Below are 19,900 nucleotides of genomic sequence, written 5' to 3'. Positions count from 1 at the left end.
GAGGCTCACACCTGTTTTATTAATGCAAAATACAAAACTGCAACAGCAACGCTTGATTATTGTGCCCCTGAATAAAGACTTTAAGTGGCAGCGGTGGAAACAAGCTGCAGTCTGTCCCCTCTGTAATTTTATGCACTAAAGCAAGCTGCAGCGCCACATCTGTAGCAGGCAGCTGTACAACACAGCCTCAGCCATTAGGAGCCCACATCCCTCTGATTTATACAGGAAAATTATATTGCTGCTTTCAATGCCCATGTTTTGAGTAGTACTGATGGAAATTCTTTCTCATGGTCGCAGCAAACAAATTCATCATAAGGAAATGTATTCAGGGAAAGCAGCCCCTGCTCCCCAGGAGAGGAACCGCTGCTCTTTATTGTGTTTGGATTCACTCCTCGCTTTTTAGTACTCTCAATGTGGAAAAATGATGACACGTTCTAAAGTGAGGGCGGAAAACTCATATATAAACTATATATATGTTGATGTTTTACTTCAACACATGATAATAAAATGCACTTCACTTTTCTCCTGGCAGCTTTGACCATTAGAGGTGCTTTAGAGCCTGGTTCATCCGAGAGCATCTAGTGTGACGTGTGTCCTAGTGTTTAAATCACATGCTGAATCATAGAAAGCTACAGTTGTATTCTGGTGTAAACAAACAACATACTGTATTTTAAAGCAAAGCTACAGTAATTTAGAGTAATAGTTCATTAGAGGCTATTAGTTAGACACAAAACCTTCAACCACATCAGTCAGACAAAGAAAAGGAGCAGATCCCTCAGCGCCCACTGCTGCAGTGCTCTGCCCAAGGAAATTATAACGCAAACCTAAACATACCACGCGCGTGAATACGTCACCACAAACCACCCGTCCATCAACGCTGAGTGGACGTCCAGCGCTTTTACCACATCTGTGGCCAAACAAACCCTAAAAAACCCTAAAAGAAGCAAAACGACAACAAACAGAAATGCTATTTGAATCAGCAATAATTAAAGCAGCCTGCTGAAATAGACTGTGGTCTGTGAACAAATAAAGCTGTGAATAAACCCAAAGATGAATATGAATAATAACAACACACTAAAATACATCAAATGACTCTATCTAAAATGAAGTTCCTGGCAAACACACATAAAATAATAACTGTAACAAGGTTAGTAATATGCTTGAGGCTGTGATTAGACACAGGGAAGTCAACATAGTGGACTTTTTTTAAATGAACTGTTTGTTCATTTTCACACAGTCCTTCAATGTTATTTTGCATTTTTGGTTGAATATTGCTGACAAACAATATGCAAGAAACGATGGTGAAATGTTAACCGGTGGGACTTTATGTGTTCATGTGCTGAATGAAGGTATCTGACAGCTTCAGAGCAGTAACTTCCTGATCCAGACTCCACTCACTCACTTATCTGGCTCCTCCAGCTGTGCCTTGTACAGAGATGGTAGATTCCACATCCTGCTCCCATGTTGAGCAGCTACACCCACAACAACACTGTTTCCCTGCAGACACACACACACACACACACACACACACACACACACTGACAGCTCGTACTTACTGCAGGGAACCGTATATAAGCGGGAGCAGAGCAGAGGACGGAGCGACAGCAGAGTCCTCTGAGGTGAGTCCACCCTCACACAGACACAGACACAAAGTTTATGTATATGGAAGTGCAGCATTCGCTTTAGTGCAAAGCTTTAATTACATCAGAAATGTTTGGCAGTCATTTTGTTCAGTTTTAACACCCAGATGTTTGGAATTGAATTAATTTGCTCATACATCTGAGACTCATTAGAGACGTTTAGGAGTTCTTGTGGAGAAACAAACAGACTCGACATACTACAGTCGACCAGAGAAACTTTTACTGGACAAATGTTGCATTCAATGAAGCTAACTACATTTTGATTTTTCTCTGAAAATTTTATTAATGTACTGTAACATAAAAAAATACAATTTTAAGCTTAATTGAGGCAAAGTTTGGTCATAGTTTATGATAAAATCTGTTCAAACACACAAACTCTTTGTTAGAGTAAACTATAATCCACAATGTGCAGTTCACACCCCACTGAAGGGTTTCATGTGTACAATGTTTCTATTTACTTTGATGTGTTGGACCCTTAGGAAAAATGTGTTTGTACTGTTACAGCTGTTCCCTTTTAAAAACAATGTGGTAATTCAAAGAGATCCAAGGGTTATAACACAAATGATTAGTGGGCAGAAAAGGAATCATCATCTATTAATCCATTAATTGTTCAGGTCGTAATTTAAGTTAGGTTAAGAAATAAGTGGTAACTTTTAAAATGAGACTTAATTAAGTGTTAGTCTTAAATCGAAGGAGAGGAATCTAAATGTGTTCATTTACTTCTAAACAAAACAAAAGCACTGTAGTAGTAGTAGTAGTGTAGTAATAGTAGTAGTAGTTGTTGTTGTTGTAGTAGTAGTGTAGTAGTAGTAGTAGTAGTAGTAGTAGTAGTAGTAGTTGTTGTTGTAGTAGTAGTAGTGTAGTAGTAGTAGTAGTAGTAGTAGTAGTAGTAGTAGTTGTTGTTGTTGTAGTATTAGTAGTGTAGTAGTAGTAGTAGTAGTAGTAGTAGTAGTAGTAGTAGTAGTTGTTGTTGTAGTAGTAGTAATGTAGTAGTAGTAGTAGTAGTAGTAGTTGTTGTTGTTGTTGTAGTAGTAGTGTAGTACAGTAATAGTAGTAGTAGTAGGAGTTGTCGTCAACCAGACCGACTGCAGCCTAATTGAACACTGTGCTTTAAACAAACTTGTCGATTTAGACAGTTGAACACAAGTCAGTGTAAACAAAGACCCTCAGTGTGACTCAACAAATCCACTGAACTGGAAACGTGAGGTTTACATTTAGTGCACACACGGTGAAGCAGGCTGAAGGAGATGTGGCAGCAGGTCAGAGGGACGCGATGATTAAATGTGGCACATTTACCCATTAGACACACAAGCAGTGCTTTGTTGTGATGCTGTGTGTGGAGCCTGTGGCAACACCTGAGAGGAAGGATCAGGGTTACGTAATGTGGGCGTGTGCGGGACGAGGAGACATGATGTTTGGCTGCATGAGTCATGGCTGAGCACAGTGAAGGCTCTGTTTCCACCTTTACCCTCGATGGCACAGGGACACGGAACCTTCAAACAAACGGAGGCTTCAGTCAAAGAGGTTTAAGTTCTCCTGTGGTAAAACCTCTGCCTACATGCTCTATTATCAAACCGCTGCTGATTTTTACTTCAAAATAAGGTCGTTTGGAAGAGATTTTCCTGATTAACGACTGTTGGGCAGTGAAGTGACCACAGGAACAGAAAACAAATCACCAAACTCCAAGTGTCTTTGTTCACCAGCATCTACAGGAAGAGGAGTGACTCTGAACTCTCCTCCATCTCAAACCACAGACACATGTGGCAACCACATGACTAATAAAAGTGCAACTGTTGCATTCAAGGCACGTAGGAAGTTTTATGATTTGCAATACAGTATTTTCTCTTGTGCTACTTAGACAGTTGTTTGTTCTGACATTTCCTTAGCTCACACACAAGCAGATGAAGCTGCACAAGTTGGTTGAGCCTGATAGAAATTCACAGAACCTGCAACTAGATGAGATTGTAGAACACACCTGGATAAACCCAGAAATACAAACCAGTAACGAGACCCTTGTCCCTCTCCTTTTCCAGTCCTGCGACAGATCTCACACCCCGACCTCGCACCATGTCTGACCGACCAACTGCTACTCCCTCTGCACCCCCCCCTGCTCCCTCCGGACCCCCTCCCAAGGTGACAAGCCGTGGACGCACCACGGTTCCCGTCGCCAACTCCAACAGCGACTCAGCGGACATCCCACAGTTTGAGCCCTTTGGCAGCCCGAGGGGCGTTCCACCTCTGACCGGTGAGAGGGTCTGACTGTGTCCTTTAGTTCATGTGTGAAAGCATCAAGTGAAAAACATCTGAACTCAATCTCTTTGAGGAACACCGGACCAATGTCTTAGCTTAGTTTAGAGATGAGCTCAGCTGTGACACAGTGTTCAGTAGGTTTGCACATGACTGACACATGACTGATGTCCAAACGGGATAAACTGTCCACTTCCTGCCGCCTGTTGCATCACGACAGGCTGCAGTCTGAGCGTGTCCAGATGTGACAGGAAGCTTGGGTAAATTAGAGCTGCTCAGCAGATAGACGCAGTCATGAGTGTAGGAGCTTCTAGGAGCAGGTTTCAGCTGGTGACACTTTAACCCCACCATGAACCACTTAAATCACTCAACGATACATTAAGTCTTGTCTCTGTCCATTCAGAGTATCTTGACATCTGGGACGTGGACATGATTAAAAAGCAAGATGAGAACAACAAGCTAGATCACCACACGGAGCTGTACCAGTCTGACTATCTCATCGTTCGCCGGGGGCAGGAGTTCCAGGTCAAGATCACCTTTAACCGGACTTACAAACCTGCTGATGACAAGTTTGCCGTGGAGTTCGTCATCGGTGAGCCCAGTATTTAAATATGCACTGTCCATCCTGTAAAAGCTGTTATTGTTTGAATAAAACCAATGCCCCTGTTGGTCCAGGCTCCAGCCCACAGTACAGCAAGGGCACCTATGTTCCTGTCTACCCCACGAAGGAGCGTCAGAGCCCCTGGAAGGGCCGCATCACCCACACCTCAGACAACCAGGTCACCATGGGCATCACGCCTGCAGCCAACTGCATTGTGGGAAAGTACCACATGTACGTTGCTGTGGCAACGCCCTATGGCATCCGCAGGACCACACGGGACAGCGCCAGAGACCTCTACATCCTCTTCAACCCCTGGGCGGCAGGTCTGTCGGTGCCTCGTGACAAAAACAGATGCTTCTCATCTTCTGGGTTCACTAACATCCACGTGATCGCCTGTCTTGTCTCAGATGACGCTGTGTTTCTGGATGATGAGGAGGAGAGGAAGGAGTGCGTGATGAATGAGATGGGCATCATCTATCACGGCGCCTTCGATGACATCGCTGAGAGGGACTGGAACTACGGGCAGGTAACAGAGGAATCGCTTTCTGAGACTGAAGTGGTTTTACAGCAGCAGCTTTCCTGACGCCAGGTTCACTTCTTTAGTTCAACTATGGAGTTCTGGATGCCTGTTTATTCATCCTGGACCAGTCTGAGATGCCCATCACCAACAGAGGAGACCCCATGATAGTGACCAGACAGGCTTCTGCCATGGTGAGAATCCAAACTGCCTCCTATATGTCAGTTTGAGTTTTTTTTTTTAAATCACTTTCGATGAAAGATCTAAACTCTTTTTCTACTCAGCTGGACTCTCTTGATGACAACGGGGTGCTGGTGGGGAACTGGACTGGGGACTATACCTATGGAGTGGCGCCCACTTCCTGGACTGGCAGCACCGACATCCTGCTGACCTACGCCACCAGCAAGATGCCCGTGTGCTACGCTCAGTGCTGGGTCTATGCTGCCGTCTTCAACACCTGTGAGATAGAGCTTCACTACATCTGCTTTTTTGCTGCTCAGTCCAGACACCTGCAGAATGTCCCTGTACTTTAGTCTTATGTTGACATTGGCTCCGTGTTCCAGTCCTGCGCTGTCTGGGCATCCCGGCTCGGGTGGTCACCAACTATTACTCCGCCCACGACAACGATGGAAACCTGAGGACTGACATCATCTTGGATGAGAACGGCCGGGCGGATCGTCAGCGCACCAAGGACTCCATCTGGTACTGTTCTAACGCTCACGTTACGCAAACCCTGATCTGTGGAAACATGTTCTGATCTGGAAGAATATGTAATTAAACAAGTTAAATCCGATTTGGTGATAGAGCATGTCTCCTAATAAAACACTTTTTTAGATCAAAATTACTGTAGGATTCCATGGCTAAAGACTTTAATCATATCACAGTACACAAATATATCATCATATCACATCACATCACATCACATCACATCACATCACATCACATCACATCACATCACATCACATCACATCACATCACATCACATCCCATCACATCACACTATATTGTGTTATACTAATTAATAATAATTTCTCAACTAACATTTCAAATGTTTGCCTGTTGAGGAACTATCACTGCTGGAATGAGTGCTACATGAGCAGACCAGACCTGCCCTCAGGCTTCGGAGGCTGGCAGGTCGTTGATGCAACACCACAGGAGACCAGTGATGGTAGGAAATGACTACTAGCTTATAGAAACTAATGATTTTGGAATCTGGCTTCTTGTAGCTTGAAAATGTAGGTCGATATTTCTACAGCATATTTTAATAACCTTGCTTTCTGTGTTTAGAGTCAAAATAAACACTATGCTTTTACACTTACTACCCTCCAATCCTCTATTATGCATTAAGGCATGTACAGATGTGGTCCTGCTTCAGTTCAAGCCATCAAACACGGCCAGCTATGCTTTCCCTTCGATGCTGCCTTTGTATTTGCAGAGGTGAGTTTTTACATGCAGTTTACAGTATTTCTTTTATGTTTGTGTGGTTCTTGACAAAACGGTTTTACGTTCACACTGAACGTCCTCTCCTGTTTCACAGCCTGATTGTCCTTCTCCTGCAGGTCAACAGCGACGTAGTGTTTTACTCCAGGAAGAAAGATGGGACCATGCAGCCCGTCAAGGTGAACAAGACTCATGTAGGACGCATGATTCTGACCAAAACCCCAGGAGACGTTACTCGGCGAGACATCACACATCAGTACAAGTTCCCAGAAGGTCAGTGTCTGCATCCAACAGGAATCAAGTGTGAGGAGTCAATGAGTCAACAACAGGTTTTTGTGCTGTACCCACAAACATCTTACCTTTGGCACTAACAAAAAGTCCTTTTTAAAAACACACTGAGGCTCTGTCTCAGTAAAAAAAACAAAAGCCAGACTAACTGAGAGGATAAAGATGCAAATGCACAACCCCCAAATTTGTATATAGGATGAAAGACAAGAAATACAAACAAGGTGAAAGCGAATATCGAAGTGTGGGTAAGTATAAACTAATGGAAAGTCACTGCAAGGCAGGGAAACTAGTTCTGTCACGAATCCAGTCTTCACTCTACTTCTGGTTTTATTTTGTTACTTCCTGTCATCATCCTGCCTGTCAGTTATTTTACTTTATTACTTAATGTGTTTTTGACCTGAGCCTGTCCCTGAGCACCACCTGCCTTATCCCATTCTGTACATTCTCTCTAGCGAAGACACAGAATGGGGTAAGACTGTGAACTGATCTGTGCCCGTCTGACCTGCCTTCGTCATGACCTGCCATTAAAACTACTGAACCGATCCTCATTTCTGAGCTGTGCATTTGGGTCCAACACCCAGCCTTTCCTGACAAGTTCAAGCAAAACCAACAGCTAAAAATCACTGCAATGCAGGAGAAAATATGTTAGAGATACCAACTACTAACAAGTAGTAACTAACCAAACTAACAAACTGAACCTACAAAGACTAAGAAACACAAGGTTTAACCACTGACCAGGAAGCCAGGTGAAATCTTCAAACAAAGCAGATAACTAGTGTACAGCAAGCTGGTTGTTGTGTAAATGGTGGAACCAGGAACAGTGACATGTCAGACAAGCCAGATAAGACAAATTAAGGGCCGGACAGCAACGGTCACACACAGTAACAGGAACAGTCTGTGTTGGTGCAGTGTAAACTGCTAAACCCAGCACTAGTGCAGATAACCTGAAAGAACAGTCCCTGAAGCTGGCACTTACTGAGAACACTGGTGCATTGCAGGCAGTGCAGAGGAGCGAACCGTCCTGGAAAGAGCAGAGGACTATGGCTGCAAGAGAGACAAGTCCGAGCTCCCCGTGGCCGACGTGGACCTGGTCCTGCCCGCTCTGGAGATCAGCGTGGGCGACGACTTCGAGCTGAGCCTGGAGTTTGTCAACCGAAGCGACCAGCAGCGCACTGTGGACATGTACGTCAGTGGGAGCGTGGTGTATTACACTGGCGTCAGCAAAAACGAGATCCTGTTCAAGAATCCCACCGTGAAGATCGGCCCCAGCGCCAGTGAGTGACAGCTCAGCGGTCAATGGTCTCAGTCAGATTAGGAATACATCAGATGTCAAGTCATTATAATGTTTGCTTGTATATTGTGGATCTGAAAAGATTCTATTTGTGTTTTATTGTGTTTCCTGTAGGTGTTACTGAGGTGATAAGTGTCGAGTCAAAGAACTACTTGAAGCACCTGGTGGAACAGGCCAACCTACACTTCATCGCTACTGGGAAGATCAAGGAGACCAGCCACATTGTCTCTGCCATGAAAGTGGTCTCACTGCGCAATCCCAAACTCACCATTGAGGTGCACTGATGCTCAACAGCCACTAGTGCGTCTACGCGAAGAGACATATGCTCGCTCTAATGCAGGTTGTGTGTACTTCAGGTGTCTGGTGAAGGCAAAGTTCACGAGGAGATGGTGGCGACTGTGCAGTTCACAAACCCGTTCAGCTTCAACTTGGAGCAGGTCTACGTCCGCATGGAGGGACCTGGCCTCATGGTGCCCAAGTTCAAATACTACAGGTGAGGTCAGCACAGAGGAAGAACACATGAGTTTACATTATATACACTCATTCAATATAAACATCTATATCTGTACAGATGTTACACAACACAGTAAGTCTGCAGCTGATGTTCATCCCTAAATGTTAAACCAACCTGTGACATGCGCCCACACTGATATAAGTCCTGTCCTGCTGCTTCCAGTCTGGTTGCGGCTGGCTCCTCCCTCACCTGGGCCGAGTACTTCACTCCGCAGAGAGCTGGCTTCACCAGGTTGTTCGCCACTTTGGACTGTCCCAATCTCAGGCAGGTCTACGGCCAGGTGTCCATCACCATCAAGCCCTGAGGGGGCGCTGCAGGACCGCTGGCACCATTTAACTCAGTTACAGGCCTATAACATACTGTAGGCTTACAGTTATTCGTAGTATAAGGTAGCAACATCGTTCAAGATTGGAGGTAATAGTAATGTCATTATAATCTAAAAAACATATATTTTACGTTTACGAAACAATCAGGTACAATAAAAAACAACAATAAATAACAGTTTGTGATCTTTGATCCTATATGAAAACTTGACTCTATTGTAAGCAACTAACTGACAGTAAAACAATTCTGAGGCTTGACTTTCTTGATATTTGGTTTGGATTGAAAAACAAAACTGTCTTCTCCTGCAAAAGAAACCACCCACCAGTTCATCTAGTTCCATTAAAATTCTAGTTCAATTAAATAGCGTTTAAACCATTCTTATTAAAATCATCATCATGTACAAAACAGACATTCTCATTACCTTAATCTGTCTTTTCCATTTTTGCAAATATCAATCAAATAAAAGATCAAGAGCTTAATTATATTTATACTTTATTATATAAATTGTGTTCCCCAGGCCATCTTGTTGTATTTGCTTCATTTGATATTAATATAAACACTACGCTGCATTTGTTTTGAAGCTTTCTCAGACCTTGTTTGCATTAAACTAGCTGGTGAACAGGTGAGGTGGAGGGACGAACAGCGCTCACACAAAGCAGGACGCTGTTACATCCAGGTGCACACAGCACCAACTTCGCTGCACACAGTGTGAATGAAACCCTTTCAGGATGCTATAAGTCACTCTGGCTGCTCACATCTGACCCATTAGCCACGACCCATACATCAGTACTATTTAAAAGGTTTATTTGACAGAAACTAAACAACCGCATTTGAAGCAGGAAACTAATAAATTAACTAAACATAGACTATACACTAAACTAATTGTTCTGCACACAACAGGCAAAACAGTCTAAACATGGATGACAAAAACAAAGCACAAGCCTCACAAAAGGACACAGAACAGGACGTCCATGAACAAAACCCTCCACAAAAGAAAAATCACAACTGTTTTGACATCGACAACAACCAGTGAGGCCAAAGGCAGATCTTAAAACTACTACAAACTAGCCATGTGGAGAGAACAGGAAATGGTGTCGTGCTCAAACAACAGATCAAGAAGCCACTGGAACCTGAAAAGGTCAAACGCACCCCTAGTGGCGTGAAGGACCTAATGCCACACTATTGGCATCATTTAAAGGTGATGAGGTAGTCTGGGTACGCCTGGCTGTCATGGAACACAACATACATGCTGGGGTTGTATATGTTATCAACCAAACTGTCGTAGCGGTCGTCTGGCTGCTGGTTGTTACGAGGTGGAGGCACCTTCATGTTACTGCGGCCAACAGTGTAAGTTCCAGTCAGGACTCGAGCCACAAACATTGACTGAGAACCATCAGCAGCTGGTTTAGAGTAGGTGGGATTGGCTGAGTAGCTGGCGTCTACAGCAAAGTAGGTTCCATGACCATATGAAGTTGCTGAAAATAAAAGAAAACAGGCAGTTAACATCGAAAACAAGGAGGAATGATAATAACTAGCAACACAATCTGTGGTTAAAAAAACTATTTAGTAGAGGAGTTCATCTGCCATTTCATCAAACGAAGACTCCAGACAACAGTACATGTTAGATCTATTTCTATTAACCTGTCAGAGCAGGTTAGAGCGTGTTAGCCATAGCTTCCTTTCTTAGGGACAGTATTGCAGTACATGTACAGTACATGCATCTTATGCACATCCTGACTGTGTGAAATGCAGAAACAACCAATAAGTAAAATCAGTCTGCAGATGTCACTGTTGTGTTAGTTCTGGTCAGATCCTGCTTTACTGACTGACTGACTGACTGATCCTTTGTCCCAGACCTTGTTACCATTTTGTCCAGCAAAGCTCCTGTTGAAGCCAGTTTTCATGATAGAGTTGCGTTTGTCTTGACTTGTCCCATGGTACAGAAGCTTTTCACCTCCATTCTCCAGTTTGGTCTTATCAGACATTTGCTTCTTTAGTGCTTCATAGGCTCGACGCTGGTGGAAGTTCTGCACACGCTCAATCTGACAGACATCAAGTATAAAAAAAATGTTTTAACCTTTTGCATTTGTATTATTAATGTGCCTACTGATAATTACAAATATATGTTATATGTATGTATATATGACAATCAAATAATTTAGAGGAGAGCGTTAAAGGTTTTAAAAAAACTTGGTACAGTAAAGCAAAATGAAATACAATAATAAAAAAGAATAGTAACTTGTGTTATTGTCATTAATATTATATTGGACCGATTGGAAAATTTGTTACACACTATATTTTAAATAACAATGCCCTTAGCTGGGCCTAAATTATTTTAAAGATTTAAACATTTTAAATAGTAAGTAACAAATGGTAAGTAAAATCTTGCCACAGGTAAATAATCCTGAAACTGGAAAAATGCACCCTAATGATACATGAGTAAATTATTATTATTAGAGAGTGTTGCCCAAAGATACACACATGATGAATATAATTTACAAAATATTTGTTATTTAATTAGTTTCCCTTTACTGTATGTTACTTAGGATGTTATAAATTTCATTTTCCAATGATTTGCTGAAATATATTTATAATATTACCATGTATGGCCTGTGAATATGAGAAAGTGATTATTGATTAAGTGAGTGTGTTTCATGTCTAGTTACCTTTATTATACTCTTGGTGACAGTTCGTACAAAGGCCTTCTTCACTGTCTGATACTCTGCAGAGAAAGGATGTAGAACAACCACCTTCATGGTCTCAGTAGTCCTCATGTTGTCCCAGTACAGAGGCAGAATGAAGTCTGAGACACGTTAGAAAAGACAGTTAATCAAAACCATCAGGGTTGGTATTTTGTTCATTAAAGCAAATCTACAACATCTCAAATGGCAGTAATTATTGTTTTAATTATTTTTGTATATTTTAAAATAATTTCTTGTCTAGTGATTAGTAAATTAATTTAAACAATTATGAAACATACAAGCATTTCTAGAGGTTATTTCTAAAATTACTTTGAATTTATGCTTTAAAGTAACTTTAGAAAAGGTTCTGATAATTGTCAATTATCATGTCTGATAATTACAGGTGTTACTGTATGCAATCATACCTGGACAATTCTCAAGTCTTTTCAGATTTGTCTTTTGTCCAGTTTGTCGTCTTGTGGCCTCCAATACCTGCAGATTCACGCTCCATGAGTTGCCTCGTGCGTCCATTATCTCACCTGATGCATCATTGTTTTCCAGGTCATAATTGGCTGTTTTGGGGAGTCTCTCCCAATTTCCATTATGTCCCAGGATGCACCAAGCAACACGAGGGTACAACTCATCCTCATCTCTGATTCTAATTTCTCTGATGAGGGAGTTCTTCTGAAACCCATTTACCATCTGCATCACCTGGCTGACTCCATCATTCGACCCGCTCACTGTCAGGATGCCCTGTCCAGACTGGTCTCTCTGCATGTACAGACCCTGGGTTTCTACCAGTTGCTTTAGGTCTTCAATGTCATCTTGGGTGAGGCCTTCCAGTTGCTCCTGGGTGAGGGTTTGTCTGGAGCACTGAGCCTGATAGAGATCCTTCAGCTTTGTCATAGCAGTGTCCACATTCTGTGTGGTGAAACCCAGGAAGTGGAAGACAGACTGTTGGTTTGTTGAGCTGGTGAAGAGGACGCTGAGATCTGTGTTGGCAAACAGGGATTGTTGTTGGTTTAGAGGCAGCCAGTCAGTCAGTCAGTAAAGAAGTAGAACTGCAGTCATGCAGTTACTAAGTCACATTAAATTGTGATATATTTAAAAAAATTAAGTAAAGTAATTGAAGATAATCTAATACTGTAGCTGCTACAATGTCGTCCTATGAAGCCTGCAGAGCTCACATATGTCAAAATCTTGTGTTTATAATGTAATCTACCAACAAGGCTGCTGTTTGTCTTTGGCCACTCTATTTACAATAGGACACATGATTTAATTAACAAATTTCTATTTAAATTTGTCTCTGCAACCAGGGCAGACTTTTCAGAGCAGTTCTCTAGTTTACCTTGGCCTCTCTGAGTCATGTTTAAACCGAGGAGATTATCGACATCGTTGTAGCACTGTGAATAAAAAGCAGCATGTAGTGTAACAGCATTATACATACACTAAAACACAAAGCAGATGAGCAGGTTGTGAAAACATTAGTTGCTACAATCAGTTCTCACCTCTTCTGCATTAGCATAGCCAGGTTTAATGACAACATGGATGGTGGACAGAGACCCAGAGGATGCAGATAACTGAAACTGTCGAATGGTCTCAGTCAAGACCTCAACAGCTTCTCTCAGTGGGTACTTTAGAACCAGTCCAGGTCCAATGACAGGAACAGCAACTGAACTGCAGCCCTGCTGCACACAGAGGTCCAGACACCTCTTCAATCCACTAGCAAGAGCCTGGAAAACAAAAGACAAAGACTTTATTGACTTTACTGTGTTACTACAGCACCACCTGAGAAAACCCAGGTCCTCCTGTGGACACGTCCAGTGCTTAGTTGTACCTTTATCCACTTTAAGCTCTTACCTGTTCACTCTGTCCTCTGACTCCATCCCACGGCAGACACTCAATGAAGAAGATCTTGGAGCAGCCCAGAGATGGAGGAGCATCAACCTGCATGACGTCTCCAGGCTGTAGCGTGTGATATGCTGCTGCCAGGATAAAGTCGAATTTGATCATATCCCCGGCTTTGCTACACAAACATTTGCCAATTTTGGTAGAGGTCAGATTCTTGTTGAGCATAGGAACCACCAACACATTCACCTGTAGGAATAAAGTTAAATATTATTGAATAAATCTTTTCCTTACTACTTCACTAGACTTAAAGCACAACAGATGAATATTCGCCTCACCTTCTGATCTTCTAAACTGCCGAGCTTGATCTCCACCTTTGTTCTGGGCATTTGTAAGCTTCTACAACTGATGGTCCTGGAGCTGCTGGTGCTTCGTGGTCTTCTTGTCACGTTTGGTGAGAGGACACATTTCCCCTCCCTGATAATGACCTTACAGGCAGTCTCCACCAGCTCCATGTTTGTTCTACCTTCTGCCTGGAAGAACCGCTGAGCTCCTGATCCATCCAGAACCAATGTATCAGATTTCAGACTGGCTAGAGAGGTTCTTAGGTTTCTCTGAGCTTCCTGTACCCGACAATGGGGACCAGACACAAGCACATGAGCATGTGGAGTTTTTGAGGCTTTTAATGTCACCTCTGTCTGTTTCACCTCTAAGAGACCTAAGACTTTATCAAAACAGTCGACCAGATCTGGAGATAGATCCATCATTTCTTGTGTCCTAACATGGTTCATCTGGTAGTCATGTAGAATCTCTTTCAGCTTGTTCACATTCTCCCTGTATCCTATAAGTTGGACTTTAGTCACAGCTGTTCTACTCGTTCCTGGGCTGAAGATGGACTCCACTCTTAACTCTCTACAGTTTGCTCGGTTCTTGGCTTTGGTGAGGATTTCTTTTACTCTGTCCACATCTGGAGGAACAGCTGCAGCTCCCTGAAGCTCCACAGTGTCCACTATCAGGTCTCTTATTATTGCAGCTTCAGCTTCATCCAGTGCATCTGAGGACAAACTGAACAGGACCAGATCTGAAACCACTTCTAGGGAAACAGAACTCATGAGGCACTGTAGGAACCGAGCCTGGATCTTAGAGATGACACCACTGGACCTTATGAAGGTCAGTAATTCTGTAGGAAGGTTAAGTCTCTTTTCCTTTACTTGCTTCATTAGTTCATCAAGTTGTGTAGCTCCTGATTGGACCTCTTTGCTCAGTCCTTCCAAGATGATCATGCTGTTAACTATTAAGATTTTAACTTCTGGATAAGTTGCATGAATTACTTTCACAAACTCTTCTTTTACCATTTCAAACTTCTTCTTCACAACTGGGATGTTCTTCTGGATTGGCACTCTCTTTTCCAGATTAGCAACCATGTCTTTTACAGCCCCAGCATCTCCCACAATTATATAGCAGCCAGTCTCTCTATACACTCTGATATTATCAGAGTTAAAGGATGGGTCCTGTTCCAGAACTCTGATCTGCTTTGGGTCCAACACATTATGGCGAATGTAGTTGTTAGAATTACCAGAGAAGACCCGGTCCACCTGTATCTCCCATTTCTCTGCAGCACCAAAACCTCTTCCAGGTCCTTTTTCTATGTCCCCTCTCACCACTGCCTCCTCCTGGTTAAAATCCAGCTCCACTGAGCAGCCGATAGCAGACAGTTGTTTCTCTAATGGTTTATAAGCTTTAGGGTTGTCCCTCAGGTAATACATTAAATAAATGTCTATCTTGAAAATCATCCTAAGGTTGTTAATGTTTGTTTTGGAGATTATCTAAAAAAGTGACACAGGAAAGCAGGTTTATGTTACAATGTTTACTACAGTAATGTAAAAAAGATTTTATAGACATTAAAAAATTTCATATTACAGAGTCACCCTCACTTTGACACCCACATCATTTTAATCATCAGAATTTGATTCTGATAATCAGCTCACCTCTGCCGTCCGCCAGTTAGGGGTCTGTGGTGAACTGGTTCGACTCACAGTCAGCTGTAAATCACCACTTGGCAGTGAAATGGTGTGAATTGTTCTCCTCAAAACATTTTCCTGCACTGCAAACAAGTTAAAAGTCCAAAATAGCTACTACTGTGAAGTTTATCATACTTGTAATTCTACTCCAAATGACGTCTTACCTTCTATTTTCTTGAAACAGATTTTACAGGTGTTGTCTTCTGTCATTTCTATCATTCCACACTCACCTCCCCCAGATTCCCAATTTGCCATAAAGTATCTCCTGATCCTGTCTTTGTCTCTGTCTGTTAGATCCGTAGCTTCAAAGAACAATGGATGTTGGAATTCATCCATTTTATCTAAACGTTTAAGCTAAAGGTTTAAAGGATTAAAAACAGCAGCTCGTCTGTGTCTCTTCACTAGTGAACTGTTTCCTCGGAACTGGTTTACTTTCACTTTCAATTACCCAAAGCCTGTTTTATATCCAGCCTTTTGGGCGTTTGCCTTCGCAGGCACAGGGAAACGCTGGTAGGTCAAACCAATCTATGCCTGTCTTAAAACTCATTAGCTGGGGCGTTTCCTGTGTAGGCTGTAACCACTGCCTCTTCTCGCCGCTTGAGGCGCTGTTTGTTTTTCTCCACCTTTTTTGTTTCTCATTTCCCGTGTGTTTCCAGGGCTAATTGGTCATTTGAGTCACCTGTGCTTTGAGTATTTAGTTTTTAGGAAGTGGACTTTGGCTTCATTTGATGTCCTGTCCTTTGTCACCTGTGAAGGTTTGTAGTCCTCTCGTGGTTTCGTGTTTAGGTTTGTGTTACCCGTAGTGAATGGAGCGTATTTAGTTTAGCCTGTTAGGATACAGTGCGGTTTAGATTAGTTCTAAGTTGTCCAGCGTCATTGCCATGTGTTTCCGTGTTTAGTTTTGTTGCCCGTAAGAGACGGAGCGTTAGTTTAGAACAGTTTATCATACTGGTTCTGCTAAGCAGCGATTTGGTTCTGAGGAAGTTCTGAGCTTTGTTCTGCCTAATGCAGTGAATGTATGCATTCACTGTATTAGAACAATGCACAGAACAAAGCTATCTATCCACCTATGTTTATTATTATTATTATTATTATTATTGTTGTTATTATTATTGTTAATGTTCCTGTGGTGGAAGTGAGTTTGTGTTGTCTGTTTGCTTTTCCGTGGTCAAATGAGCCGTCGCTATGTTCGAGGTGCGCGATTCGTGCGATAGTTACGGTAACAGGGTTGCGATCACCGAGAAGAGCGGACTCACTCACTCACGCTAATGAGCAACGGAGATGTTAGGCTTAATGTCGTAAGGAAACAAAGTAAATTTAAGAAATTATGGAATTTACAGTGAATGTTATAAAAAATCCACTAATGGTAAATATGTGGCTAATGGCTAGTCTCTTAAACTTGGATTTGAATAAAATTACTTTACAAATTGGTACATCACCATTCCTTCATAGTTCTGCTTAGCACTACCTCGACTACTACCATAGCAAATATCAAATACTTTTACTGTATAGTTTTCGAGTAATACATAAATAAAATATTGTATTGTACATTGAATGGATATCAGTACCTGAACTTTGACCTTCAAAAAAATCCTCGTGTGTGTGTGTGTGTGTGTGTGTGTGTGTGTGTGTGTGTGTGTGTGTGTGTGTGTCTCTCTCTCAATTTTTTTACCATGTAGTTTTGCAGTAAAGTACTACTTATCTGTTAAATGATATGTAAATAATAGACCAGTGATCAAACTTGTCTTTGATCACTGGTCAGACCTGTTTCTCTATTTTGTAGATCACTGGTAGTACTTCATATATTTCTGTTGCAGAAAGTAAAAAAATGAAGGAAAAAAGCAGTATTAGCAGCACTATCTGATTCAGCTTTGAATGAGTCCGTTACTCAGTCTAGTGCATCACCACTCTTTTTTTTTTTTTCCTGAAGAACGCAGGACTGAGACGTCGCTGGGTATGGCGCAGCCGGGGCCCCACCCTGGAGCCAGGCCCAAGGTTGGGGCTCGCATGCCTATTTTCACGAGGCCCGGCCAGACACAGCCCGAAAGAGCGACGTGGGACCGTCCTTAGGTGGACCCACCATTCGCAGGAGGAACCGTAGGGGGCCGGTGCATAGTGGATTGGGCAGCAGCCAAAGGCGGGAGCCTAGGTGACCCAATCCCTGGATAACCGATCTGGCTATTGGGACATGGACTGTTATGTCACCAAATATGTACCACTATCAAAACATCATTCCTAAGTTACTAAAGTACTTTCTTCCACATGCACCTCTTTGGTCCAGTCTGTGGCATGGTAGGTCTTCATATCTTTATTAATCACAAAGCAATGTGGCTAATGTTTATTTAAGTATACTGTCATTCTTTGGCAGGTAACCCTGGGTGACATGGAAAAGGTCCATACGACAAGTTTTCGAAGAGGTTCAGTCAGAAACAAACACGGGTAAGTACATTTACAGTATGTGGAAAACATTACTTCCCACCGTTCATAAACTCTAGAGAAAAACATTAACAAACATTGTCTGTGCATAAATACACTCACGATCCCTTTTTTTTTTTTTCTAGCATTTGACATGGACAACAACTGTGCCATGTGCTGTGCTTCAAAGCCTCCAGGAACAGGGCCCCCGACTACAAACTGGGTGAGTTATTCTTTGCATTAACTAAGCAGCTCTAAATTGACTTAAAGGACACAATAGGTGACCTAAGAATGTCATTGGCATTTGCAAAACTGAACATTTTTCTCATTAACCTAATTCTCATTTTTGTTGTATTATGGTTTAATACATTTTGTTTTTTTCATGTCTACCATAATAACAATGTGTCCATTTATACAGATACAGTGTGACAGCTGCGAGCGTTGGTTTCATGAGCAGTGTGTGGATGTAGATAAAGAAAAACTTGAAGAAGCAACAGCTGGTATCTGGCACTGCCCTATTTGTTACTTGGTGGCGACAGGCTGCAAGGTGCATGGGTTTATTGCACAAATAATATCATACAATCTTGAGAAAATCATTGTCAGAATAAAGATCTATAAACATGTGTTGTTTGAATGTCACCCATGTATCCAGTGTACAAAAGGTTCTGTGAGACGGTGCGGTTGACAGCAGGAATTCACCCCCTTCACGTTCAGTGAAAGGGTGTTGAGTCGCGGGACAGGCACGGAAGCAGAGAGGACTTTGTCAGCTAACGCCGACTAGTTAATAGACAGTCTTAAACTATCGAGGGTGTGTGTTTGTGCGCATAGTAAGTGCAAGTTGTTACCCTCACAGACCAATTGTTATACGTCACGTTTATGTAGCGTTTAGTTAGCCGTTAACAAGCTGTTGCTAGTAGCTAATGTCCTTTACTATACGTATACCTGTGCACCTGTGTTTGTATCATTCTTACGTTCGTTATATTCTGGTTAGTTTGGGGCTCCTATAATGTCGGTATATGTAAAATTAAAAAAAAAAGTACTCAGGTAAGAGGACAAACCTGTCCTTCTGACAGCATTAGAACATAGAATTAAGTATACATATGTTCAGATAACTCATAAAATATGCTCTAATCACAGTATCCAAATATAACAACCCTTGTGTTTTATTTAAAACAATTAACTTCTTGATGCCCCTCATTCAACCTCTCTAGGGAATACTACTGAACTATGAGAGAACTTCTTGACTTTTTTTTTTAAATCAAGAAGGTTAAGAGCACTAGGGCCCTGATTAACTCTTATTGACCCCTCCCTCCGTGCTACTTGCCCAGCTGTTTTTGATCAGTTTGAGGCTGTTATGCCATCTTTTCTGGAAGAAATAATGACTCATATGAAGCCCACAGGATCTCCCAAATGACCCAATCCCACCTCAGCTTTTGAAAGAGGTCTTCTCCAGTGTGTCTCTCTACGTTCTGATCATTATTAATGCGAGCCTTACAAATGGTGTTATTCCAGCAAGTTTTAAGCATGCAGTGGTGACACCTTTTAATCAAGACGCTTAGATTCATCTGTGCGCCCCAATTTTAGACCCATATCCAAACTACCATTTCTCTCTAAGATTTTGGAGAAAATTGTGGGAGTTCAAGGAAGTGCCTTGGACTGGTTCAGGTCCTATTTAACACTTTTGTGTCAGTGTTGGAACCGCAGTCTTCTGTAGCGCCTCTAACATGTGGAGTACCACAAGGGTCCATCCTTGCCCCTCTACTCTTGTCTCTGTATGTATTGCCTTTTGGCTTGATCTTGTGGAAACACGACATCTTATTTCACCTTTATGCTGATGACACACAAATCTATGTCAAAAGAGGGCGCATACTCCACTGTTCAACTTTTACAGTGCATTGAGGAAGTTAAGGCCTGGATGGCAAGCAATTTTTTACATTTTAATTATAAAAAACTTAGGTCTTGCTGTTTTCGAACCCAGTAATGACTCTAAAGTTCAGACCGACCTGGGTTTTTTAAGTAACTGCTTGACAACTACAACAACGAACCTGGGTGTGAAGCTGGGCAGTGGTCTAA

General features: G+C 42.2%; 2 protein-coding genes and 1 long non-coding RNA gene across 8 annotated transcripts in view; 2 read left to right on the top strand and 1 right to left on the bottom strand.

Annotated features, from left to right (window-relative positions):
• Nucleotides 1-1,455: 1,455 nt before the first annotated feature.
• f13a1b (coagulation factor XIII, A1 polypeptide b) lies at nt 1,456-9,119 on the top strand. Its single transcript, XM_029141373.3, has 15 exons — nt 1,456-1,619; nt 3,674-3,885; nt 4,291-4,479; nt 4,563-4,811; nt 4,896-5,014; nt 5,092-5,199; nt 5,290-5,464; nt 5,569-5,707; nt 6,070-6,173; nt 6,354-6,442; nt 6,565-6,718; nt 7,732-8,007; nt 8,139-8,299; nt 8,381-8,517; nt 8,701-9,119. The coding sequence occupies exons 2-15, from the start codon at nt 3,708-3,710 to the stop codon at nt 8,840-8,842; spliced, it is 2,220 nt and encodes a 739-aa protein (XP_028997206.1). The 5' UTR covers nt 1,456-1,619; nt 3,674-3,707; the 3' UTR covers nt 8,843-9,119.
• A 530-nt stretch (nt 9,120-9,649) lies between these two features.
• On the bottom strand, nt 9,650-15,891 carry LOC114849673 (uncharacterized). Of its 2 annotated transcripts, none has more exons than XM_029141352.3 (10): nt 15,577-15,891; nt 15,380-15,495; nt 13,730-15,217; nt 13,404-13,640; nt 13,052-13,276; nt 12,892-12,946; nt 11,969-12,535; nt 11,529-11,665; nt 10,727-10,904; nt 9,650-10,337 (listed from the first exon to the last, which is right to left on the bottom strand). In XM_029141352.3, the coding sequence occupies exons 1-10, from the start codon at nt 15,746-15,748 to the stop codon at nt 10,051-10,053; spliced, it is 3,462 nt and encodes a 1,153-aa protein (XP_028997185.1). In that variant the 5' UTR covers nt 15,749-15,891; the 3' UTR covers nt 9,650-10,050. The 2 variants fall into 2 exon arrangements, with proteins under 2 accessions (XP_028997185.1, XP_028997192.1); XM_029141359.3 differs by having other exon boundaries at nt 10,158-10,337; nt 10,719-10,904.
• Nucleotides 15,892-15,993: 102 nt separating this feature from the next.
• LOC114849755 (uncharacterized) overlaps nt 15,994-19,900 on the top strand; it is a 32,277-nt gene continuing 28,370 nt past the window's right edge. For 2 of the 5 annotated variants that reach the window (XR_008692618.1, XR_008692616.1), the window contains exons 1-4: nt 16,018-16,167; nt 17,343-17,704; nt 17,781-17,851; nt 17,974-18,050. This is a non-coding gene — a long non-coding RNA (uncharacterized LOC114849755). Of the gene's footprint in view, nt 16,168-17,342; nt 17,705-17,780; nt 17,852-17,973; nt 18,051-18,245; nt 19,844-19,900 lie in introns of those variants that run through there. The other 3 variants (XR_008692612.1, XR_008692617.1, XR_008692615.1) reach the window with 3 other exon arrangements.

This window comes from Betta splendens, chromosome 2 (assembly GCF_900634795.4).
Source record: "Betta splendens chromosome 2, fBetSpl5.4, whole genome shotgun sequence".
Lineage (NCBI taxonomy): Eukaryota > Metazoa > Chordata > Actinopteri > Anabantiformes > Osphronemidae > Betta > Betta splendens.
The sequence above is the reverse complement of the archived record's forward strand: the minus strand, read 5'-3'. Positions and strand labels throughout refer to the sequence as shown.